This window comes from Chelon labrosus (genome assembly GCF_963514085.1).
Source record: "Chelon labrosus genome assembly, chromosome: 21".
Classification (NCBI taxonomy): Eukaryota; Metazoa; Chordata; class Actinopteri; order Mugiliformes; family Mugilidae; genus Chelon; species Chelon labrosus.
Window position 1 is genome coordinate 9,671,771 of NC_140354.1, and position 22,430 is coordinate 9,694,200.

General features: G+C 43.6%; 2 protein-coding genes and 1 pseudogene across 3 annotated transcripts; 2 read left to right on the forward strand and 1 right to left on the reverse strand.

Annotated features, from left to right (window-relative positions):
* Nucleotides 1-199: 199 nt before the first annotated feature.
* Nucleotides 200-4,837, reverse strand: LOC311506608 (uncharacterized protein; the record flags this gene model as incomplete). The annotated part of the gene is made up of 2 exons (XM_084570633.1): nucleotides 200-2,907; nucleotides 4,660-4,837. The coding sequence occupies 2 exons, from the start codon at nucleotides 4,835-4,837 to the stop codon at nucleotides 1,781-1,783; spliced, it is 1,305 nt and encodes a 434-aa protein (XP_084426759.1). The 3' UTR covers nucleotides 200-1,780.
* LOC311506609 (methionine-R-sulfoxide reductase B1-A-like) lies at nucleotides 4,754-7,887 on the forward strand. Its single transcript, XM_084570634.1, has 5 exons — nucleotides 4,754-4,858; nucleotides 5,276-5,488; nucleotides 6,287-6,429; nucleotides 6,599-6,713; nucleotides 7,296-7,887. The coding sequence occupies exons 2-5, from the start codon at nucleotides 5,434-5,436 to the stop codon at nucleotides 7,313-7,315; spliced, it is 333 nt and encodes a 110-aa protein (XP_084426760.1). The 5' UTR covers nucleotides 4,754-4,858; nucleotides 5,276-5,433; the 3' UTR covers nucleotides 7,316-7,887.
* Nucleotides 7,888-8,273: 386 nt separating this feature from the next.
* Nucleotides 8,274-11,923, forward strand: LOC311506611 (methionine-R-sulfoxide reductase B1-A-like; annotated as a pseudogene). Its single transcript, XR_014699898.1, has 4 exons — nucleotides 8,274-8,328; nucleotides 8,426-8,568; nucleotides 8,691-8,805; nucleotides 8,910-11,923. The product of XR_014699898.1 is annotated as a methionine-R-sulfoxide reductase B1-A-like (transcript).
* Nucleotides 11,924-22,430: the final 10,507 nt, after the last annotated feature.

A 22,430-nucleotide genomic window follows, 5' to 3' on the forward strand; every position in this document is an offset into this window, starting at 1 on the left:
ATAAACTCCGCTTACCTGATCGGTCAAATGCGTGAAACTGTAGCTCCATAACCACAATTCGATAGCACATTAATGAAAACACGGAAACAAAGACAAAACATTCCAAGTTTCAATTAAAAACCAACAAGAAATCAACTTCTTGTAATCTGCAAGTCATGATTTCAAATATTAACTCAAAAGCAGACTTCAGTTTGTGTTATTCAGTATATTCTTCAGTTTTCTACGTAGGTAAATTCAGATGTTTTAGACCAACGAAAATGATAAACAAGTGACTGTTAATTTGATATGACAGGGTATTAAACTTTATTGTGGACCATCTGAAAATTTGGTCAATGCACAGGAACATTACAGAACAATACGCCAAAATACATAAATGAAACGTGAAAGAAGAACATCTGCAGATGTGTTTACCTACAGGGATCCAAGTACTAACCAGGCAAGTACTTCAGCAGCCTAAACCAAGGAGAACAGGACACTGAAAGAATTTCTGAACATATGTAGCTCCTGCAGTTATTTTGAGAACAGAATTCTTCAAGCCCCTTTCAAAATGAAACAAACGTAGAGGTACAACAGAACATTCACATTGTCACAGTTATGCAATAACGGGGGGAGGTGCTACATGCAGCCGCTTCCTTTCTTAATGCAGTTTTGATTAGTGTCAGAACTTGAGACATCAAAAGATATACAAAAATACAAAAGTCTGTCAGGTTGTGTTATTAAATGATCTTTGACAATCCTTGTGCTACACTGGAAATCAGCATTTAAAAACAATAGTCTGTCATTTGGTGCATTCTTTGCAACTGTAATATGAATCTCTTTATGGATTTACACAATATACCCCCAGATGTTACAGCCTGGAAGCCAGCCTGAACTCCCCCCGCTCACAACATTTTTGTGGCTAAAAGTTGGTCTGGAGTCGCTCCGTTGGGAACCGATTATGACTCATTGCCATGTAGGATCCTGAACCAATACAGACTGCAACTGGACAGTCCTACAACAAAGCAGAGCAATGAATTGTTGTATGCTTCTCACCAAATGCCTGGTAACTGTTCATATCGATATCTTTTACGACAGAAGCGGTTGCAGAATCTACACACCTTGCTAGTCCAACTTTGCTGTGGGCAAAAGCAACTTAACAGTGCGCAGATGATACGTGTGAATGTGTCACCATTACTCTTCTGTCCACCAAACAATTTGATTTGACTGGACCTTCAGATCTTCACTAGGCATAGTGAATTCCGAATGGAGTGACTCCAGACCGAAATTCCCGCACAACAATGTTGTGGGTGGGGGATTGATACTGTATTGATGCCACAAGGGGAAATTATCTCTCTGCATTTTGATCCATCCAGTTGTTCACACAGTAGTGTTTACAGTCGGAGCAGTGGTCTGCAGTCTCTAAGGACCACGCCCGGGGAGCAATTTGGGGGTTGGGTTAGATGCTTGCTCAGGGCACCTCAGCCATGGACATGGTGGGAGGTGAACTTGGGACCCCTCGGTCCCAAGCTGGACCTCTAACCACTACTCCACTACTCCCAAATCTTTGGGTTGGTTTCCAAGCTAGCATGTAGAATTTTGTGTTGTGGCCTTTAACATAGGTGTAAAAAGCATCTAATCAGTCCATTAACTTCAGCGAGTTACATGGCAAGGAAAATATGACTTCAGTTTTGGTACTGTCTCAGTGTTTGCCAGATGCCAGCAGCTACATGACATATTTTGAATCAACCACAATCAACAACTTACATATGATTTCACATTCTGGGGTGGTAAATTTCAGTTTTCATTCAGTGGCTGCCTGTCCGTGAGTTTGCAAGTGCACCCTAAGATTAGGGGCAAACCTGTATCTCATACCACAGACATGACAGGCGTAGGGCCTCTCTCCTGTATGTGTGGTCCTGTGTCTCGTCATCTGTCCACTTTGGCGAAAACGTTTACCGCAAACATCGCATGGGTACGGTTTTTCACCTGTATGGTATCTCATGTGCGTCTTGCGGTGACTGCTTGTGTTAAAAAGTTTGCCGCACAGTCCACACTGGTACGGTTTCTCTCCGGAATGACCTCGTTTGTGAATTGTAAGGTTCTGGCTCTGGCTGAACGCTTTTCCACAAATTTCACAGTGATACGGTTTCTCCCCAGAATGGGTCCTCACGTGCACAATGAGATGCTCTCTGCGGTGAAATGTTTTGCCACATTCCTGACACACAAAGTCCCTTATGCCACTGTGTATTTTTCTATGGAGTTGGAGACGACGGTTGTTGCTGAAAGTCTTTCCACAATCACCACAAAAATGTGATTTGCTGTGACAACCTTTCAAATGATTTATCAGCTCTTTTGTAGACTGGTGTATCATCCCACAAAAACTACAATCAGTCTGGCTTTCATGTGTTTTTATATGCTTCATCAAAGAGCCGATGTAGTGAAATCCCTTGCCACACAAATGGCAAAAACTGCGGTCTTTTTGGCTTTTTTGATTCTCACGAGGCAATTTCATTGCTTTCAACTGTTCTCCTTCGCTGTTCAACAACTCTGCATCCCTTTCTCTGAGCTCACTATGAACTGATGAGTCGTCTGTAGAAACCGGCTGCATTTCATGTGACACTTGTGTCTGATCTTGCTCAGCTTTCACACTTTCAGTAGAAAGAAAAGCAATGTTTGGTGTTTGACTCTCTTCGCCTGATTCCATCTCCTCCTGTTTTATCTTAGATATCTTGAAATCTGTCTCCACCGAGCTGTAGTTCCAGGTATTACTGTCCAGGTCTGTTGTCAATTTAGAGGGTCCCGGTAGGCTGGAACTCAGGCTGAAGCTTGACTCCTCTGGTGTTGTGGGTGGTTGGATTTCCTGCAGCGCTGGGGTGTCACATTTGGCTCCAAGTTCCATGCTGCTTCTGCTCAGTGGTAGTCTGCCTGCTGCAAATAAAATATTCACAAAAAGACACCTATCAGAAAGTTTTTTTTTCTTTTTTTTTCCTTTCTAACACCCAGTGTGTCATATTTAATACTGGAGAACACACACTGCCTGGCCAAAAACAAAGTCTCTTTAACTAAGCAAATAGGTACGAGCCTCCTATTGGATAATTACTGCATGGGTGATTATCTTTCAGCTGGCAACAAGTTATTTAACCCCAACTGATGCAATGAGTAGCTTCTCATTTCTTAAACAACCATGTTGAAAGACACATCCTGTGGTTGTGGAAAAGATGTTAGTCTGTTTGAGAAGGGTCAAATCATTGGCATGCATCAAGCAGAGAAAACATCTAAGGAGATTGCAGAAGATAGTAAAATTGGGTTAAGAACTGTCCAACGCATTATTAAAAACTGGAAGGATAGTGGTCGTCTTCCAGGAGGAAATGTGGTCGGACAAAAGTCCTGATTGATCGTGATCACAGTGATCACTAGAACTCAGGGCTATGTTTAATAGTGAAAGTAAGAGTATTTCCACACGTACAATGTGGAGGGAACTCAAGGGATTTGGACTGAACAGCTGTGTAGCCTTAAGAAAAACACTAATCAGTGAAGCTAACTGGAAAAAAAGGCTCCAATTTGCTAGGGAGCATAAAGATTGGACTCTGGAGCAATGGAAGAAGGTCATGTGGTCTGACGAGTCCAGATTTACCCTGTTCCAGAGTGATGGGGGCATCAGGGTAAGAAGAGAGGCAGATGAAGTGATGCACCCATCATGCCTAATGTCTACTGTACAAGCCTGTGGGGGCAGTGCTATGATCTGGGGTTGCTGCAGTTGGTCAGGTCTAGGTTCAGCAACATTATGTGTCCAAAGAATGAGGTCAGCTGACTACCTGAATATACTGAATGACCAGCTTATTCCATCAGTGGATTTTTTTCTTCCCTGATGGCACGGGCATATTCCAAGATGACAATGCCAGGATTCATGAACCACTCTTTCAAATTGTGAAAGAGTGGTTCAGGGAGCATGAGACATCATTTTCACACATGGATTGGCCAGCACAGAGTCCAGACCTTAACCCCATTGAGAATCTTTGGGACGTGCTGGAGAAGGCTTTGTGCAGTGGTCAGACTCTCCCATCATCAATACAAGATACTGGTGAAAAATGAATGCAACACTGGATGGAAATAAATCTGGTGACATTGCAGAAGCTTATCGAAACAATACAACAGCGAATGCGTGCTGTAATCAAAGCTAAAGGTGGTCCAACAAAATATTAGAGTCTGTGACTTTTTTTTCTGTGACTTTCCTGAAAAATTTGTCACCTGGATGTATACAGGGGGGCATGGATACATCCAGCCCCCTGCTCTGCTGTCAGTAGTAATGTTTGTAATGTTTTGTATTTTTTTTCTTTTGGTTTGTTCTAAAATTTAAGACAATGGCAGTCAGTAAATTTCCATAAATGCTTTTTTTGTGATTTAAATAAAAGTTTTCAGACTGTTATTTCATGTCAGGCTTTACAGGGTTAATTAAATAATTTTGCCGGACTTTAAATATGAAAACTTTCTTGCTTCTCAACTTGTAAAACGCTTAAATAGTTAAACCGCAGATGTGTGACTCCTGCGATTGTGTACGTGCGCGCATGCGTGAAAGGAGAGCGAGACACACTAGCTATAAAGCTACTCCTCCAGCTGCCACTAATTGAACACGTGCACCTAAACGCCGCGGTACCAACACATGAAAGCTGCGTCCCAAACCTGGTTTATTCTGCAAGAAGCCCGGCTGGCATCGCAGACTTTCAGCCTCCTCTTTAGAGCGACTAACTTCGCACACGGCTAACGTTATGGTTTTCTCCACCTCTCCGAGGATCTCCTCCGCTGCGGCGTACATCCGGTGGTGAACAAACGACCGCAGCTGAAACATCGTGGCGTCCATGTCCAGAGTCCCAGGGGAGAGGTACGGTGCAAAAATATCTATGGCGACAGCGGGATAACAACAGGATGAACTCAGCTAGCTGAGACCTGTTAGTGCTGTAGTCGGCTGTGTGAGAGAAACCACAACATTGCGTCCGGTTTGACTCTTTCAGAATAAAAGCGTCAGAACACGCGTTTCAGTTTTAGTCTATGTTGCAGGAATGTGTAAATTCAGCTGTATGTAGAGGAACAGAATATTAGTTCATGAACATAAAGTCAGTGTCAAAGAGTCAATGGAATTAAAAGTAGATGTCTAATAGTACTAATAACGCTAACGCTGTGTCATTGAAATACATGGGAAAATAAAAGCATGGGAAATTTCTATTCATTATGAGTCAATACAATTACTTTTTTTTTGTTTTTATGGCGGTATAATGTTTCATTCATAATATTTTTTTAGGAAAACGTATATAAACTGTGTCGAGGAAACACTTCGATACTTTTACTGGTTGAATTTTGAAAGTCCGGAACTCAAACCGGAAGTCCTGGTTATTACAGCGGAAGTTTACAACTCATCCGTGACCATACAGAGAAGAGGATTAAAACAAGTCAAAAGCCATGTCTTTTTGTTCCTTCTTCGGCGGCGAGGTCTTTAAAGATCACTTCAAACCAGGTACGCCCACTGCTTTGACTTCTCTCGCTTTTTTTTCAAACGGGTCTTGTTGCGAGACGGCGTAGGAGAAGTTTAAAAGCTCGTTAGCCAGCTAGCCGCCGTTTGCTAACAGTTGAAGACAACATAACTTATGAAACACCTGCGAGTAGGTTGCGCTAAATAATTCATCCCCGTATATGGTGTCAACCTTTGGGAATGCTTGACGGAGTTATAGAAAAGTAATTTTGCTGCCACTGAAATGAAATAAAAATTAAGGAAAAACTTTGTTAGTTACAAAAGCTAGTAAACTTTTGTAATACATGTTCAGGTTACACAACAACGCAGTTACAAAACGGGATGCAGCTAAACAAATGAGACGGTTTTAAACCACGTTCTTAAAGAATTTCAAATGCAACTTTATCTTTGAAAATTTATATATGTTATACACACACTTGCCAGTTCTTTAGGTACACTAGTGAAAATTTTCTAATGTATCAGCTCTGCACGAAATCTTAGCTTCAGGAAGGTTGTGGGATTCAGCACTAGTTTAAAATAACACAGCCTGCATCCCAGCTTTGGTTTGTACGACTACTGAATTGCCACCTTTCTCATGCTGTTATAACACACACTGAATATTATATATTATAAACTTCATGAAACTAAGATTTTGGGCAGGACTGTTTTGGCAAGTGATCGTGAAGGGGAATCATTAAAATAAATAAATAAGATGGCTGTAGAAGATTACCTTAAGAACTGTATTAAAATTCAAATAGTTATGTCGCCACAAGGTGCATTCATCACCCTTTCTTTGCTCCTCAGGGATTTATGTGTGCTCCAAGTGTGATCACCAGCTGTTCTCCAGCCGCTCCAAGTACGAGCACTCGTCACCCTGGCCGGCCTTCACGGAGACCGTCCTCGAGGACAGTGTGTCGAAACATCAGGAGAGACCTGGGGCGTACAAGGTACCGCTGATGAATTGAACTGAATTCTTAAAATAACAAAAAAGGGAAAAACAAATAATAACTAGTTCAAGATTGATATTGATAATTTCGTATATTGCTAGCTGGCTGTGATCAAACCCACGCTTGTGAAGGTTTTCCACGTTATCATTTGTATGTTGTCTTGTGGCAGGTGCGTTGTGGGAAGTGTGGCAATGGACTGGGCCATGAGTTTGTGAATGATGGGCCAGCCAAAGGACTGTCGCGCTTCTGAATATTCAGCAGCTCACTGAAGTTCGTCCCTAAAGGTATCTGACCCGATAGATTGATGACATTCATACATTTTGGTATATGTGCCAAAAGGATGCATTAATACCTAATTTATTGCAGGTAAACTCACATATGTTTTTAGCAATATTAAAAAGTAACAAATATAGAGAAGTTATATACACATTAATTCACAGTACAGTTCATTAGTTAAATATTGCCAGAACCAGGTTGGACATGGTTTTGTCTTCAGAACTGCCTTAATCTGTGGCATAGACTCAACAAGGTGTTAGAAACATTCCTTGGCGGATTTGATTCGCAGTTGCTGCAGATTTTTCGGCTGCACATCCATGATGTGAATCTCCCATTCACCACATCCCAAATGTGATCTGTTGGATTCAGATCTGGTGACCGTGGAAGTCATATAAGTACAGTGATTTCATTGTCGTGGTCAAGAAGCCAGTTTAAGAAGAATTTACGTGGCGCGTTGGTCATGAAGAGATGGACATGGTCAACAGAGATACTGTGGCATTTAAACAATACTCACTTTGGTGTTTACCTAATAAGGTGGCCAGTGAGTGTTTTAATCTCAACCTCTCCTTGTCTTCGTCCTCTCTCCACAGATAAGGTTGATGGACAGTAAGGTGAGCATTCACAAGCAAGTGCTGCGGTACTACAAGTTTCTCCGTTGCTAAAGGTGTGGACAGCCAATGAAGGGTTCTGGTACAAAGCCCAGTCTGGGATCACCAGGGCTCTGATGAACGGTGGACTCACTGGACAGCAAGAACGGAGGACGGGTCGCAAACGCCTTTATTAGCAATAATCATAAACCTCTCTGCAACCAGTTTCATATCTCAGATCACACATTCCCTGTCTCAACAGTTTTACCTCAACTGACACTAAATGACGATGAGATGAGATTCTCTCACTACACGAAGACTTCTCATGATTATGCAAAATTTCTTACTAAAAGTTGAAGCAAATATGTTAAAAAAAAAACTAAATGTGAAAATAAGCTTTTCCAAAGGTAACATATTTCTTTTCAACAACGTGTGCTGGATCCTGAAACTAAGTGGCTATACAATACTACTATAATACCATTTCCAAGAAAGAAAAATGTTTATTTATGGGATAATCTTGAAAAGCTTTATGTATATGGTTCATGACAGCTATGCAAAGAAATTCAATAAATATATATTTTAAATCAAAAGGGTCAGTGACCTCTGTATTTATTTAATTAGCATATGTCTGTATGACACATGAGACAAGTATGACTCACTTATTCTTAAGAGTTTTTTTTTTTTCCCCCACATCTGCCATTATTATATACACATCTATTGCTTAATTTTAACTGATAAAAATATATTTTAAAATATATTTTGTGAGAAAACTGGCATTGCCTTGCATTAGCAGTGCTGCTTAGTGCAGAGTTGTCACTAGGGGGCGGTAGTGAGAATAACTTCAGGCATTACACAAGAGCCGCTGAGCTCTTGACACTTGACACTTGGCCATGCAGGTTTTTTCCAGCTTCAAGCGGGTGGCTCTTTGTAACCATTAACTACTCTGGGCTTCGAGAAACCGAGACTGCCGGCGCTGGTGAAATGTCGTATTGCTCATTTTCTGGTGGGGAGGAATATAAAAATCATTTCCAGCCTGGTGAGTGGGTGAACTAAGCGTGAGGCTGCATGAACAAGATGGGAACGGGTGCCACTTTTGTGATGATAAAATCCCACGTCTCTCTCTTTGTGCTCAGGAATATATGTGTGCTCTGAATGTGGCCATGAGTTATTTTCTAGCGTGTCAAAGTTTGAACACTCTTCTCCTTGGCCGGCCTTCTCAGAGACGATCCACGAGGACAGTGTCTCTAAACAACCTGAAGCATGGGGACCCATAAAGGTAGATTACCTCTACAGAAGAAGCACTGCTAGATTTTTTTTTTTTAATAAACCAGATTAAAAAAAATATTTACTCTAGCATCATGTGGTTTAATTTGAGCTCCGTGCATTAAAATACCTCAGGTCAGCTGTGGCAAATGTGGCAATGGACTGGGTCATGAGTTCTTGTACGATGGACCAAAAGAAGGACTGTCACGCTTCTGAATCTTCAGCAGCTCACTGGTGTTTGTCCCTAAAGGTGCGTCTCCCGTTGCTTTCTAACATTTAGCCGTGCAGTGCGCCATACGGCTCTGGGTGCAGATTAAAACCCCTGTGCTTTCAATGTCACCCCTCTCTTCACAGAAGAGGTCGGCGGGCAAAAAAAGTGAGCTGTGAAAGGGTAAAAGTGTTTTTGCCGCTGCTGAAGGTGTGCACCTTGGATGAAGTGCTCTCGGACAAAGGCCTAATGGATCTCCCTGGCGCTGATGGACGGAGGCCACGCTGGACAGCAAGAAGAAGCAAAGGGCATAAAGGCGCACCCGAGAACAGAAACTAGTTCAGATTCAGACAATAATTTATACGGGATGCTAATGTTAAACTCTCTCTGGCAAAGGATTTGCAATGTTTAACAGTTTTGAGTTAAAGTATCAACAGAATTAAATTGATTCATGAAAATGTTGGTGACTGTAGTTACATAATTCTACCAGTTGATGGTGCTATTTGCTCTAAAAGTGTGAAGTTAGTTTGTTCTCAGCTATGCAGCGCCACACTAAAGTTTTAAACACTTTTTAGGTTAGTTGATTGGTTCTTATCCATCACAATACAAACAGAGAGGCTTCTGCCTGGTCCAAAATCTACACCACAACCAACCCACATTTACAGGAGTCCTGTGGCAGATGGCATGGACCCGTCAGAGCCATTATTTCAACATCACGGCATCTCATGAAGAGACAGAAGCTACTGAGACAGCCTGAATCCACAGGATCAGTTACACTTGGAACAACTTATCTGCCAAGTACCTTGAAAAACTGTGCGAAAGTTCACCCAGGAGAAAGTGGTACATCAAACAATGATTTCATCTCTCTATCAGAGGTCCGTACATCCAGACAGGTCTCATTCCCTATGGCCATTAACAACCGCATCGATTCTTTTTACTGATCCAATCCTGTTCTTTCTTTCTTGTTAAACTCACTTGAATATTTGTAGACTTTGTAAAAATGCTCTTATAATAAGAGATATCTGGTCTGTTTGTTCATGAAGTCCAGGCGGCTTGGTTGCTGACATCTACGGATTCAAAGGATACACTAAATATCCCTCCTTGTCATGCCAGCAACCCGTTTTGGGATTCAGATCTCGGAGGTATGTGCCTAACACCGCAGAGTAAAAATCCCACCTCCATGTGTCCAGGCTCGAGGGGGGCCTTGTGTTTTCTCTGCTCTGCAAAGTTTTTGATATATCTCAACACGCGGCGCTTATTGGCCCCGGTGCAGACGGTGGAATTTCAAACAAAGCTAGGGACGTGGGGGTACGCTCGGCGGCTCTCGTGCTGTTCGAGTGTCTGGGACGAGCAGGTGTTGAGCTGCTCGTTTCAAAGGCAGGGAGATCAGAGGGGGAGATGAAAGCTCCAGTGTCAGCCGGAGGATTAAGGAAGGAAGTGCAAACATTCATCGACTGTAATGCTCGAGTATTTAAAGCAAATGTGGTGCATTTGATGTGATGATGACTTTGTCTGTAAGACAGCCACGGAGAACGTGTACAGTAGATGTGCACTTCATTAGTACCGGGTTGCTTTTGTCTTCAGAGCTGCCTTCAGTGTTTGTGGTATAGAATCAACACGGTGCTGGAAACATTCCTCAGAGAGTTTGCTCCATATTGACTTGATATCATCACACAGCTGCTGCAGATTTATTGGCTGCCATGCCGTAATGGGAATCTCCCATTCCTCCACAAACCAAATGTGCTCTATTGCATTGAGATCTGCTGTGGAGACCATCTGAGTTCAATGAACCCACTGTCATGTTCAACATTTAGGTATGTGGCACTGCCAAACAAATATCCACCTGAACTGTCTATACCAGGCAGGATGGATTCATCCTTTCATCAGACCAGGCAATGTTTTTTCCAACCTTCAATTGAATAATTTTGGTGAGCCCTTGCAAATTGTAGCTTTTCCTGTTCATAGCTGACAGGAGAGGCACTCTTCTTTGAGTTAATGTTGCCTTTCTATCAGTTCAAACCAGTCTAGCCATCCTCCTCTGGCATCAACAAGGAATTTTGGCCCAGAGAACTGCAGCTCACATTTTCTCTTTTTCAGACCATGTCCTAGACATGGTTGTGTGTGAACACCCCAGCAGATTAGCAGTTTCTGAAATACTCAGACCAGCCCGCCTGTCACCAACAACCATGCTACAATCACTCAGATCACCACTTTTCTCATAATTCTGATGCTCGGTTTGAACTTCAGCAGATCGTCTTGTCATACATGCCTTAAAGGGGAATTGCCGTTTTTTACAATCTGGACCTTATTTCTGGCATAAAATACGATTGTTTACTCACCCATATAACTTTGGTGTCATTTGGAGACGTTTGGAAGATATTTAGATCCAGCTGAGCATTGCGTATATCCATATAGTGGGAGTGACTGGGGCACCGAAACGCAGCCTCTAAATTATGTATTATCTGCCGCTAAACTCGTTGTCACCAATATTTTGTTGTGATACGCTAGTGCTATTGCCCGCTGAGTCCGGAGTTAGCTGTTATCATCATCCCGGGTCTGTAGATTGACCTAACTTCTGACCTAGATGATGTCATCTCTGAGCGCACACCCGCTATGGTCGGCTTGTTTACCTGTAATTTGCTACAGCTCGCTTTTTGCAACATGGCTGAATGTTTGTCCGATTCTGAGGTTGTGGACGATGACTTATGATGGACTAGCGTACGATAACAAAATACTGGTGAAATGAACGAGTTTCGCGGCAGATAATATGTTATTTAGAGGCTGCGTTTCGGTGCCCCAGTCACTCCCACTATATGGATATACGCTGGATCTATATATCTTCCGAACGACTCCAAATGACACCAAAGTTATATCGGTGAGTAAACGATCGTATTTTATGCCAGAAATAAGGTCCAGGTTGTAAAAAACGATAATTCCCCTTTAATCCGCTGAGCTGCTGCCATGTGATTGGCTGAGAACATACTGTATTTCCATCGATGAACAGTGGAATGAATTTGGAGGTGGGAAACGAACACAAAGATAAAGCGGATGCGAGAACGAGAGATGGCGAGGAAAAGGAATTTACCCAAAAACACAGGACTGTAATTAGCATTCAGGTGAACGGTCTTCCCGGCTGGCATCTGTGCGCAGCTGTATAGCCGAGAGGAAGCAAACAGGAAGGAGGAAGTGGTAATTCTTTGATAGAATCACAAGACGTACTCTTCTTCCACTGACCTCTGGGGGCTCATCCTGCTTGAACGGGATCTTTAATTACATTAAACTACTCCAAAGTCTTTTGGTCCCAAGGGCCGAGCCTCGAGGTTTGACTAATAAGCACATGCCGCGTGCCACTGACTCAATCGCTGGACATCTTGTTTTAATCGCAACATACCACATGAGCCTCTTGCTTAGATGTGGATGTTTACAGGCACTACACCTGCTTCTGCTTCGAGCCACAGAAAAAAGAAAAAAAAGAAAATCTGCATCCACATGCCATGATATTAACCAAGTTCCTCGAGGTAGTGTAAAACATCTGTCATCCAGTGGCCCTGTTTCACACACACCGTAGAAGCTGGGGTCACTTTATTGGAGGAATAAAGCTCCCGAATGCGAGACTGCAACTGAAATTGCCCTTCATCGGGAAATAATATCTGCAGCGTGAGCGTTAAGCCGCCGTATAAAGCGTCTCCGTGCATACATGGCGGGGCTGCTCTCCACATGTTTCAGACGTACATGTGCCGGCCAAACGCTCCGCGTAATGAATGAAAGGATAAACAGAGCTTTTATACATGACACTGGAATGCGATTTCCGCTCCGGATCAAAAAAGTTCTGAGCGCTCAAGGCCCTCCAGGTCGGGGCATTGCTGTAATTTTGTCAGGGCAACATGTGTTTGAAAGAGACGGGGCTTAGGGAAACCAAAATGAGAGTATTTTTTCGCTCATCCTCTCTGGAAGAAAGAAAGAAAGAAAGAAAAAAAAAAGAACCACAGCATGAAATTGTGTGTAAGTTTACTGGGAGTATAAACAGATTTTTATGTGCCGCGGGTACATGAAATGCATATCTCGGTGGGCCGTTTCGGTTGTAAACACTGCGAAAGCGGACTGAGGAGTGATAAAAATACAATTACATTAAGGGCGAAAGAAACAATGGGAAACCTCAAATTTCAGCTCCGTCCAACAAAACGTCAACGGCTAAAACATGAGGAAAGATCCAGTGAACGAGGGCTTCCAGTGAGAAAATAAACAGCGCGTGAAATTTCTATGCCTCCTGCCACTTTATTGTCAGCTCCATCACACGAGTGCATTCCTCTTCCCGAGCCCGGCGCAGCTTCAATAACACAGGGGTTTTGGAAGTATACACATATATGTTTGCAAACTCTCGCTATCTGCACTCCGATCGGGTTTTGGGCACGATAAGACCCCGAGACGGCAGCAGAGGACGGCCTTACAGCTTCAAAGGAATACTTGAGGTGTGTGGCGCTGGTATTGTGCGCGCAGATGAGGGAGAGGGGTCCTTATTTTTTTGGGAGGGGATAAGAGCAAATGTTTTAAAAGAAGAGAATAGGACCGGCTGATTGTGTGCCCTCATGCCGTCTTTCTTTTATCCGGTCCTGATCAGAGGCAATGCGGGAGTTTGAAAAGGCCTCAAAGGTGGGTGGAAATGCTGGACTTCTCATGTCACTTAAATATCCTCTTCTACTTTGCATTCACCGCACGAGTTTCGGTGTCAGGAGCTCAAACGGACGCAGATAAAAGTTTTTGCGAGAAGCCAGGAACCATTTATCAAGCGCGCTGTCTTGCGAGTATGGAAACATCACTTGGGTTAAGGGTCCGCTGAATGATTTAGAAGGATCCTCGGCTCACCGATAGTCAGAGCGGTGATGGACTGTGGAAAAATGCTGCGCTTGTGTCAGCGCATGTCCAGAAATGTCAGGGGAACTTTGACGTCTGAAGAGGTTTATGGCACGCTACAAACATTTATTTTTATTTTTTTCTTTAGACATAGACTAGGGAGAAGAAAGTAATTACCTCAGTCTTTCCCTGAGCACGGTGCCACAGACTGTTTTCCTCCCGTCCCAACCCTCCCCTTTCCGACTACACCCACCCACCCGGCCAACCCAGCTCCCTGCAATTTGTGGCTGCTCATCCTCTCTCATCTTGGCTAGTTTTCCAAGTGCGCCTTATATGATTTCCAGATCGTAACGTATGCGTGCGTTAAAGACGACTGCGAGCATATTTGTGCACATGTCTGTCTCGTTTGATCCCACATTTTTCTCCTGCGTATACTTTCAATGCAGAGAGGGGTATAGAACTTGTGAACCCTCTGGCTCCCCACAGACCCCAGGTGGGTGGTCTTAATAGCCATAATTGCTCCTACGGTTATGCTGATTGCTAACCTCTGCGCAGACAATTTTCAAAGGTGTTTGAGCTCTTTATTCTGCTTGTGATTATAACCCAATCAGAAACCTATAATCTACATCAGTCTCTCTCAGTGGATAATGAGAAAGCTGGAGATATGAGGGACTTATGTATTTTTCACTACAAACCAAGAGCTAGAGGAGAAAGAAAGCCTCTATTTTGACAATTTTGTACGGTGACCTTGAGCGTCCTGAAAGGCGCCTATAGATAATATTTATTATTATTAGTGAGAGATGATTGTAGTTAGACATCAAATGTTTGGGTGGATCATTCATGGCAGTTTTTGGGGTAAAACAAAATTACTTTTTAAAAAGTCGATGTGTGCCTGCTTGCCATTAGACTGCTAGGTCCCTCACACTTTCTCTGCTGAATATGAAGCTGCAATGGACATGGGCCTTCTGAGGGTGTCCCGCGGTGTCTGTGGTGTTGGGTCTTATGGGTTGAGGGAAGGGGTCTCTGTGGATCAGGCTTGTTCCAGTGCATCCCACAGATACTCTATCAGTTTGGGACCTAGTGAATTTGGAGGCCAGGTCAACACCGTGTGCTGTTCTTCACATTTTTTTTGAGTTGTTCCTAAACCATTTTGGTCTGTGTCCCTGTGTCAGGCTACATCCTGGTGGGGATGGCTGCCGCCATCAAGGAGTGTCGTTGCTATGGGGTGGGGGTGCCCGGTCTGGTCTAGGTGGGTGCTACATGTCTACGTAACATCTACGTGAATGCCAGGTCCAAAAGTTTCCCAGCAGAACATTGTCACAAGATGGTCAAGGCTCCAAATGTGGTCCGAGCGACTGGATCTCAAAAACGTCCTTAATGCATCCTGTGCTCATACAGGCGCTTTAAGCTCACCTGTTGCAATCGCCTTATTCAGTATGTTAATAAGATAACTTTATTGATCCCCAAGGGGTAAACTAGTAAGCAGCAGCTATGTGCTGGGTCTGAACAGAGCCTAAAGCCCAGTAATTAATACATTACCACGTGTAATCTGAACAAAAATCTGTGTAAAAGGGACAATTTGCCATTTCAATTGGGATCTTGTGTCAGATATTTACTGATCCAGGGAGCCACAGTCTATGCTCGGGTATAGTCAGAGTATTACATTGTCTCATAAAGATATAGCATGTTAAATAATGACCTTTAGAGGTAGTTGGGTTGTGATTTTCTCCCATTCAGTCTTTGTGCTAAGCTAATAGTTTGTAAATGAGCTTAAGATAGTGTGTACAAATATTACAATGGCACTGATCTTCTATTCTAACTCACAATAAAAGGAATAACCATTTCCCATTTTCGCTTTTCTTTTAAATCTCTTCTAGCCCCTGAAGACTCTACTCCATAGAGTAATACTTATTGTATTTGCATTAAGTATTTACTGTGTTTGTTTGTGTGATCATGTGTGGATCCTCTTTGCAGAGGTAATGAGGGGAATTCCACTTGCCTACTCCAGGTTTTGGCCCTTCAGCATCTATTGCGCAACACCAAGAGACACACCTTTTCACAGCATCTCTTCAAAGCGAGCGACACCAGACATCAGCCAACTACCTCTCCAGAGTTATCATTCATCGCCTGATTTATCAAAGCAGTCCGTTATTAATGCAGTTTATCTTCACCATCAACATCTGGCAACTTTCATTTCCCAAATTTGGACTTTTGTGCCAGAAAAAAAAAATACCCCCATAATCCCGCCTGTCAGTCAAGCTGCAGTAATTGTTTCTCTCGATCCCTCAGCCTCTCCTCATTGGCTTGTCAGTGTCTTGGATTTGAGAACGCCATGTTTTGCCAGTTCTGAAGACAGTGAAGACAGTGAGCGCTCTGTGTTTTCCTCCATGTGCATCTGTAACAGCGGGTGAGTGATTGTTTGGTCAAAACAGCATCCAAATTAATTTGAAATGTAATTTGGGGAAGTCCGCAGAAGAAGCCTTGCTTCTGTCATCTGGACCCGCGGCTCTGTCGGGTCCCCAGGAAACACAGACCTCAAAACCTAAAGTGAGACCAGATGAGTGCCACAAGAAGAAGAGGAAGGTTTGTGTGTATGTGTGTGTGTGTGTGTGTGTGTGTGTGTGTGTGTGAGGGTTAAAAAGAAGAGGTCAAAGTCTCAGAATACATTCCCACAGGAATGAAGCTCACAGACAACCCAATATGATCATCAGCTCTACAACAAAGTGAGGGCGCGGTGTTGGTATTTTAGAGTGTGAAGACAGAAACAAAGCTTTGCCGTGACTCAAAATTATGAACCTGACCTGACTTTTGAAATGAAGCCCCTTGGAAATAATGAGTTTGATGAGGAGATCAGTACCTCTGTCGTGCCTTTACAGCGAACATCAGGCTGCAGACAGTTAGCTCAGTTTAGCATAAAGACCAAGGAGAAACAGATGGCTGGGCTCTGTGCAAAGGCAACAAATGTCACATTCACCTCTAAAGCTCACAAATTCGATTAGATTCTGCTTCACTAATATTGCTAATAGTACAGGTACATACACGACGAAGTGCAGGTTGGCAGCTACGCAGAAGTGCATAGACAAATAACTGCTTTTCTGCATAATCTGGGAAGACGCTGAGCCTTACGTTATTCACGCGACGCCATCTTGGTCTTGATATGTGACATAACTGTGTTTTTAACCCATGGACAGTATAAAGATGGACAGCGGAACAGCTCCTCAAAAGTGAAGCCAAAGCAAGCAGAGCTCCCCCTGGTGACTGGGTGCAGTATAGGTCATAAGCTCCACCCCCTTTATGTTATGGGACCTGCGCCAAACTTAAACACTGAAATACACGCCCCCTTTTTTTTCCCCAAGGATGGATTCTGCCCCGTGAGACGGTGAGAGTTGTAAAAAAAAAAATTAAAAACAAGTACAGTGTATAATCCAACATTGGCTTGTAACTGGTAGCGGTAGAGCAGAGTGCAGTGTTAAATGAAAACGTGAGTAAGTCTGGCAGAAGTGTGACTGGGTCATACCACACTGCGCCGACTCTGGCTCCAAGATGGCGCTGCCCGTATCCCTGGGAAAATAGCATCAGTTTGGCCAATGCAAGGAAATGGCGACACATTGTCCATATTTATATACAGTCTATGTTTTAACCAAGCTAAAACCTAAAGCCTAAAACTGAACTGTTAGTTAGGTTCATAAACCAATACATGTTTTATTATTTTAGCTGCTTATAAGAACATTCAAGTTACAGTTATAATACAGCCTTAAACTGCACACTCGCAGCTTTGATTTGAGGGTATTCACGTCCAAATCGGAGGAAAGATGTAAGAATTACAACTATTTTTGTTCACGGTCTCAAAAGCTGTTTTGCGGACAGATGTGGGATAGGCCTTTATTTATTATCCTTCATCAGTCAAGTAGGACTGATGAAGGTCATTTAAGAATGTAAAAGGTCGCACTTGGAGCTTTTTACAAGTTGAGAACTCAATAACATCTCAGTACAAGCGAAACATTCGTCCTTAGGCTACAAAACAACTAAGAATTCTTCGTACAGATGAAACTAAGTTCGACCTGTACCGGGATAACAGGATGAAGGATTACGGAGAAGGCTCGGCGTCGTGATCTGAAAAATGCATCATCTGTGAAACACGGCGGGGTCGGTGGGAGGGATGAGCACGCATCTCGGCCCGACTGTTTATTGATAATGTAAATGAAGACGAAAGCAGGAATTCCGAACCGCTCGGATTCAGCCAAACGGAGCACAGTTTATTGGACGGAGCTTTGGCGACGTCCGTGAGTTCCAGGCTTTGGGCGCTGTCTGCAAAGCCTTTTCCGCAAAGGATTACAAAAAATACTTAAAAAATGATGGTTATGTTAATATCGCCTCCCAAAAAAATAAAAAAATAGCAGACTGTGTATAAAAATGGTTCTAATTCCTAGACCATTTCTCCAATGTGGGTGTAAACATCCTCAAATTACAGCCATAAGGTGCCGTGTTCATTATATAATTGTAATTTTAAATCATAACAATTTAAATAAAGCTTTTAATGGGAACAAACTGGATGTCGAAAGCATAATTCAGATGCGTGTTCAAACAATGTGAACCTGGCACACCTTGTGATGGAAGGGAGTCGGACAGAACAACACGTCAATCCACGAAGTGAAATGTCCAATTTTTACCACTCGTTTATCTCCCACACACGTCTGTTTTTTTGGTTTTTTTTCTGCCCCCGGTCGCGGTCACATATTTGGTACACTCCTGTCCCCCTCGGCCAAAACAAACCGCGAGCACCTTAGGTGATGGTTTACTTGTTTGAGTCTGGAAGAAAAAATAAAAAAAAACTTGCATTCCTGTGAAATGCAGACAGGCCCCCACGGGGTTGAAGCCTATCTCCAGTTTCTGCAGCATGAAACAGTTTGACACACGCTCTCTCTCTCTCCCTCTCTCTCTCTCTCTCTTTGGCCTGCAGGATCTCACAGGACAGGTGATACCGTTTTAGAAGACTCGACAGTGAGGCAATGGACAAGACTTTTTTTTTTTCTTTCTCTCTCGGTCTGTTTTTTCATTTGAAGATGACAGCTCTCTTTTCTCACAGTCGCTGTGGAATTTGAAAACATGGGAAACTCCAGAAAACTGCTGCGGTTTTTGCATCAGTAATTACAGTCAGTTGACACCCATCTGATGAGTGTTGTTATTTACGGGGACCAGGTCAGACTTGTTTACACAAATGAACAAAAAGCCACCGGTTAGATGCCCCCAGTGAGACATTCCCCCGGTCGCTCGTTCACACGCAGCTTTAATCTTTTTTTTGGGACGCGCGTAGAGGGTGTGAAAATGAACGAGCGCCTCCGTTTGGGTGGCGCTCCGGGGCTCCCGTTACAGTAGCTCGCCGTTTAATCCGACCGTCCGTGTCAGTGAACTGCACGGCTGGAAAGAAAGTTGTTTTTTCGCACACTGCGCGGAAATAGACGGTGACAACGACACATAAAAAAGGCAGGGCTGAGGTCTGGGGCTGACGTCACGGCAATCAGCTTTTAAAGACGAGGCCCTTTCAATGAGAGGAAGCCGCACGGAGCAGGCCACAAGCATTTCACTACGGAACAGTCTGGGACCGGGTACCACAAGTGGTGCATGTGCACGCAAACTGGAACAATAGGACTCCACAGGCATCTGGATGTATGCGCAAGACCCCGAGGACATGAAAGCCCGCGCACGCACTTGCCGGAACATATTGCGCACTCAGACACATGTTGCAGTTCTAAACGCTCAGAGTGGCCCTCGTCAGATTCGCAGCCACACGACTTGAAGGACATGAATCCCTCGGAACTGAGCCGGGAGGCATGAAACCGTATACTCCTCTAATCACGCGTGTTTCTTTCTGAACATCTCTCTTTTTTTTTTTTCTTTAACTTTCCTTCTCTCACACTCGGCTTCTGTCGCACAGGCACAAACACATATAGGCAGCCCTCGCGCACACACCCTCGCACTCCTCCACCCTTCCCCTAACACACCCAATATCGCTTAGGGAGCCAAGCACCAGATCCCACTTTTCACCACAGAGCTGTGGATTAGAAAAGAAGGCATTTCCCGAATGGTCTGCGGCTTACGTGATGACATGATTGTCGTTCACTTTAATTCCCTCTGTACTCTTCAGATTCCTGCTTGCCCGATTCTACTGCTAGTGCTAGAGAAGGTAAATAACAGTTAAAAAAAAAATAAAAAATGTGAGCCTCTTGTGCAGACATGCTTGCTGGAAGGCATTTTAGTTTTTATTGTCAGGATGAAAGACGTATTGAAAATTGTTCCTGAGCAGCTGGTTGCCCGTAGTAGGAGGCTCACACGCATTTTTGTTTACGTGAAATATATCTGTGGCCTTGTATCTCTCTACAAGTACAGTATATCAGTTACATAATTGGACCTACTGGTTTTGGGTACCGCCCAAAGCTAACTCAAACTGGAACGAAAGCCGGTGAAACTCTTCCGCAGATACGACAATATTGAGGCACGGCATGGGTTTATCGCAGTTTAATGCTTCCAAGGCCGCGGAGAGCGCCGCGCTAGCTCCAAACATCTCTCCTCTCAGATCTTCAGCGCGCCCGATCCCTTCAGTGATGTCTATATAAAGCTGCAGGGCAAGTCTGGGTGTCTGAAAGTCCTGCCCGGAGGCACCAGAAGGCTCGGAGGGTGGGAGGAGAATAGGAAGACGTTGGGTGGATGGAGAGATCAGAGTGGTTTTGTTCAGTCCTCTGTCTGCTCGTCCATCAGTCATCCTCACTGACTTTGCTGGGGTTTTGCAGATGAAAGTTGGGAAAGCGGGGCTTCACAGGCTCTTTGTTGCTCGCTTTTGTATTCCGGGATCCTCACAACCCGAGGGGCTGGGCCGCCGAGCATCTTACATCTGTTACTTCTTCAAAGAGCTTCGGGTTCGCACACCACCATATTAAATGTGTCTGTTATCCACACAAAGGCATAGAAAGATGGAGGAAATGTGAATTTGTTTAGCAGATCCAGATTAAAAGGAGAACCCCTCTTCAATCTGCACTCCATTATTAGTAAATGTCACATTCGCATTCATTCCAGACACAATAAAAAAAAAAAAAGAAAAAAGTATCAGGTTCCATTTGTGGGAAACTGCGGCCCGTTCCCGATTGATAATGAATACTGTGTGAGTTTCAAAGATCTGTCACGATGGCTTTACGATTTGTCTGCTGGATATCGCAAATGGGTAACAGCTTCTTCCACGCACAAGAAATGACAAAATGAGAGTGGAATATTCGGTGGGGAGGATTTGTAATTTACTGTAATGGCTGACACATGTACAGGTCATCAGCGGGCCTCTGGCTATGGAAATCTCTGTTTGCGGTGCACGCGAGGATGCAGCACCAGATCGCACCTGCAGGCGCAACGGTCGGAAATTACAGTCTAGATTGCACGCAGGCCCTGCATAAATGCCTATGTGAGTAACACGTGAAATAAAGTGCATGCTGCTCCGGTAATGTATACAAAGAAAGCGAGACGTATGCACTCATCAACAGGGAGACACACTATCCAACCTCAGTCCTATATATATACAGTCGAAGCTCACAACTTGCATGTCGTATTTGTTTCCTCAACACGACTGCCGCCTGTTTGTTTCTTTTATCTCGGTGTTTATATTTCTGGGTCCAAAACCTGTCAGTATATCCCCAGCTAGCGCAATTAGCATAAGGGAGATGCAAATAAAATGTCTGATGAAAGCAAAGCCTGGATCCTGACCTCACCGTGACTGAAAGCGCCGCTAGCCAGCGGGCATTTCCAGAGCTGTGAATTCCTCAGTGCCAAGCTGGCCTCTTTTTCAATGGATTTACAATGGCTGTTTGTGTTTCAAAACATATCATTATTCTATATTTGCCTGGGTCATGTAAGAATCCACAGAGGCCTTTGTTCGAGCAGACTGCGGAAGCTGCAATCACAGGCTTCGTAACGCTTTGGGAAGTTTATGTAGTCCATAAAGGAAAAGTTTAATATTTTGTGACACACGCTTATTAACAGTTTTGCTAAGAGTTAAACAATAGTCTTGACCCCACTTACTTGTCTATGTTTTGAAGCCACTGAGGCAGCCTGCTAGCGTAACGCAAAGGCTGAAAATGAATGAAACTGCATGCTAGTTACTGCATGTTACCAAACACAATCCACCAACCAGAATCTCCAATGCCATGTTCAGACCTGGTTATCTGAATGCGTTCCTGAGTGATCAGATCACAAGTAACGAGCTGAAAATACGGCTCTTAGCGTTTTAAACGTGTCTCCAAATGTCAAGATCTAATTACAGTGTCGTGCGACATCATTTGGGACAGTGTTAAATATTGTAACAGGTCCTATCTCCAATGATTCTCTACCTACCGCTGCATCAGAAGCATCAGAACCACGGACGACACTGGTTGTTGCGTGTGCATCATGACATTTGGGGGGGATGATACCAATTTTGGAACAAGCTGTGAAGACTTTGTTTATAAATTTATTGCAGATCTGACATTAGTTGAGACTTGCACAAAGCTCAGAATTGAACTCTAGAAGCCTCGATTATTATTTTTTATGAGTTCTAAGTTTGGTTAGACGTCACTTACGGAACTTGCAGGCATTTTTTTTATTTATTTATTTTTTTCTGAATGAATGCCAAAGAACTCCGCTTACACAAGAGCACGGCAGTTGCGTAGGTCATTCTTAATGTGACCTGGGAAACATTGCGTGTTCACACTGCTGACAGAACGTGGTCAGAAGCCGTCCAGACCACCTACAAATGTGGTCCAAGCGGTTGGATCTCAAATGCGTCCTCAACACTTTAA